At 41.7% G+C, this 3382-nt stretch overlaps 1 protein-coding gene across 1 annotated transcript in view; it reads left to right on the top strand.

Annotated features, from left to right (window-relative positions):
- Positions 1-3382, top strand: part of ZW10 (zw10 kinetochore protein) — a 44290-nt gene that overhangs the window by 3607 nt on the left and 37301 nt on the right. The window contains exon 2 of the mRNA XM_003794756.3: positions 145-279. Within this exon, the coding sequence (XP_003794804.1) occupies positions 145-279 (135 nt within the window). The remainder of the gene's footprint in view (positions 1-144; positions 280-3382) is intronic.

Genomic DNA, 3382 nt, shown 5'->3' with positions numbered 1-3382 from the left:
GCCCAGGCTGGATTCAAACCCGTTACCTTAGGTGTATTAGGCTGGCGCCTTAGCCACTTGAGCCACAGGTGCCGAGCCAAGACTGTGTATTTTTAAAAGAGGTCTCTACTCATCTCGCTATTTTATAATTCTTCTGTCTTACAGGGTGAGGTGTGCAATATGATTAGCAAGAAGTACAGTGAATTCTTGCCCAGCATGCAGAGTGCACAGGGCTTGGTTACCCAGGTGGATAAGTTATCTGAAGACATTGACCTGCTGAAGTCCAGGATAGAGAGTGAGGTAAGAATAGTTTGTTATATTGGGTAGGTTTGTCAGGAGGCAGTCAGCTTCCTGATTCCTAAGACAGCTCAGTTCTGTACAACTTTTCAAGATTTCACATTCCTAATTGGTAAATGAAGGTTGAACTAAGTGATTGTAGGGTACTTTCAGTCCTAAAATAGAAATATTTTCCCAAATTGCAAGTTAAATAACTTATTTTTATGGAAAAAATTTTGAGTTTTATAATGTCTTGCATTTGAATTACACTTTATAAATTAATGAAATTTGGGATTTAATTATCCTTATAATAAAATAAAAACAGATGAAGAATAGAACTAGATCATTTGGCTTTTTTGTCTTCTAGTTTAAGTGCTCGTGTCTCTTAACGGCCAGCATTCTCTTAGATCTGTATCTGGCCTCAACACATTCAAGTTTCAACTGAATCTTATTTGTCTTTGGCCTTCTGGAAACTTGGTTTGTCTATCATAACCATGCTACATCCTGTCATTAAGTCACTCTCCTTGGGCATACAGAGAAGATTCTTGCCCTACTTAATACAGTGTTACTCTGTGAGCTGGTTTAGCTGATGCTTGATATAATTCTTATTGAAAGTCTGGTAGGTTTTTGAAATGTTTATCATATTTGCTGTGTTACAGAAAGAAGTAGCCCAGAGAAATATTTGCCTTTTTTTTTGGAGATAGACTCTTACGCTGTCAGCCAGGCTAGAGTGCCATGGCGTTGGCTTAGCTCATAACAACCTCAGACTTCTGGGCTCAAGCAATCCTTTTGCTTCAGCCTCCTAAGTAGCTAGGACTACAGGCTCGTGCTGCAATGCCTGGCTGATTTTTCTTTTCTTTTTTTTTTTAGTGGAGATGGGTCTCATTCTTGGTCAGGCTATTCTTGAACTCCTGAGCTCAAGTGGTCCACCTGCCTCAGCCTCCCAAAATGCTAGGATCATAGGTGCGAGATACTGCACCTGGTTAAAATATTTGCTTAAAACATGTGCTATTAGAAATGAAGTGTCTGAACAAGACAGTAAGCGGCTCTCTATATTTTTTGCTGGCCAGATTATAGCTGGTGAGATTTAATCAGTTCTGATTATGATATTTTGAAAGGTGGTGGTCTGGATGGAAAAGTCCAGGCCTGAACACTGCCGTTTGAAGACCAATGAAAGGAAGTGAGGATGTTTAGCCCTGGGAAGAGATACTTTCAACATTTGAAGCCCTATCTTATGGGAGAAAGTTTCAAAGTAATGGCTCAAAAAGGGGAATTAGAGTCAGTAGGTGGATTACAGAACTTTAGTCAGTCATTTACTCTGTTAAGCACTAACAAGGTGCCAAGGTTGCTGAATAAGACAGTTTTTATTTCAAAGGATCAGTCTCGTGCCTGATGTAGATGAGTAAAATAGTGTGACACAATGTTTAATAAGAATAATCTAGTTAGAGGGAGGAGATATAGCTAAGGATGGCTTCTTGTAGGAAGTAGTATCAAAACCAGTATTTGAAGTCACAGGTAGGTAGGCAACAGGGGAAGGAAGAGTGTCTTAGGAGGGCAGAGAGGCGTGGAGGTAATGGAGAGATGTCACTTTTGGGGAGTATTCTGTAAGACTGATATTTAGGGAGTGTGGTGGGAAGGGACTGCAGATGAAATTGGAAAGATAAGCAAGGACCTTGTATTTCTTGTTAGTATTATGGATGTTATCTTGAAATCTTGGCACAGTGGAAGCCTTAGAGGATTTTAAACAAGAAAGGGACATCAGGCTGGGCATGGTGGCTCATGCCTGTAACCCTGGCAGTCTGGGAGGCTGAGGCGCAGATTGCTTGAGCTCACGAGTTCGAGACCATCCTGAGCAAGAGTAAGACCCTGTCTCTCAAAATAGCTGGGTGTTATGGTGGGCGCCTGTAGTCCCAGCTACTTGGGGGGCTGAGGCAAGAGGATCGCTTGAGCCCAGAAGTTTGAGGTTGCTTTGAGCTGTGATGTTGCCCACTTTACCAAGGGTAACAAAGTGAGACTCTGTCTCAAAAAAAAGAAAGTGACTTTAGATTTGAATTTTAGCAATCTCCTTCTGCTTGCAGTTTAAAGAAAGGACTTGAGGGAAATGAGGCTGGGAAAGGAGAAAGAAGTTACAGTGTTAGCACGCAGTTACAGTGATCCAGGAAAAACAGGGTGACAACCTATTCTAAAGTCAGTGGCCGTGAGGATGGACAAAAATGGGGCAAATCCTACTGACATTTAAGAGGTAGGAACTTATTGATGTAGGGAGTGAAAGATGCAGAGGTCAAGGATAATGCGGTCATTAATTATTCCATTCACTGATACAGCAAACCTATTCCTGTGCATAGGCAGTGGTGATTGTATTAAAGTATAGACTGTAGGAAGGAAGAGAGGGAGGGAAAGGAAAAAGGAATAGCAAGGAAGAAAAAAGGAAGGAAAAAAGAAAAGAAGACAATAAGAAGGTATGGCATGGTGGCTTGCCTGTAATCTTGCAACTTTGTGAGGCCAAAGTGGGAGGATCATGTGAGGCGAAGAGTTCAAGACTAGCCTGAGCAGCATAGCATAGGTTAGTTGTATGCACCTATAGAACTAGCTATAGGGAGGCTGAGGCAAGAGGATCACTTGAATCCAAGAGTTAGAGGTTGCATTGAGCCATAATGGTGCCACCACTGTTTAACCCGGGCAATAGAATGAGATCCTGTCACCAAATAAAAACAAAAAACCTTGAAATGGCTCAAACAAGATAATTTTTATTTTTTAATTGTAGTCATCCAGCAAGCAAACTAATAGTAGGGCCTGGCTTTCTAGTATAGTCAGTGTCAAGAACTGAAGGAGATCTGAGATTATAACCTACTTGCAAGTTAACAGGTTAGCTTGCTGTAGTTTCATGAATTCTCATAGAAGACATTATTCTTCTGGGTTAGAGATGAAGGACAATTTATGTCAGTAGTAGCCAGAATATCAGCATTTTTTTATTGGTTTGCCCAGTTCCAATTCCTACAAGACATTGTGCAGTAGATTGCCTTAAGAAAGAGACTCCAGGCTCGGCGCCTGTGGCTCAAGCGGCTAAGGCGCCAGCCACATACACCTAAGGTGGCGGGTTCGAATCCCCAGCCCAGGCCTGCCAAAC

Source organism: Otolemur garnettii, unplaced genomic scaffold, assembly GCF_000181295.1.
Source record: "Otolemur garnettii isolate 467f Iridium unplaced genomic scaffold, OtoGar3 scaffold00086, whole genome shotgun sequence".
Taxonomy (NCBI): Eukaryota; Metazoa; Chordata; class Mammalia; order Primates; family Galagidae; genus Otolemur; species Otolemur garnettii.
The sequence above is the reverse complement of the archived record's forward strand: the minus strand, read 5'-3'. Positions and strand labels throughout refer to the sequence as shown.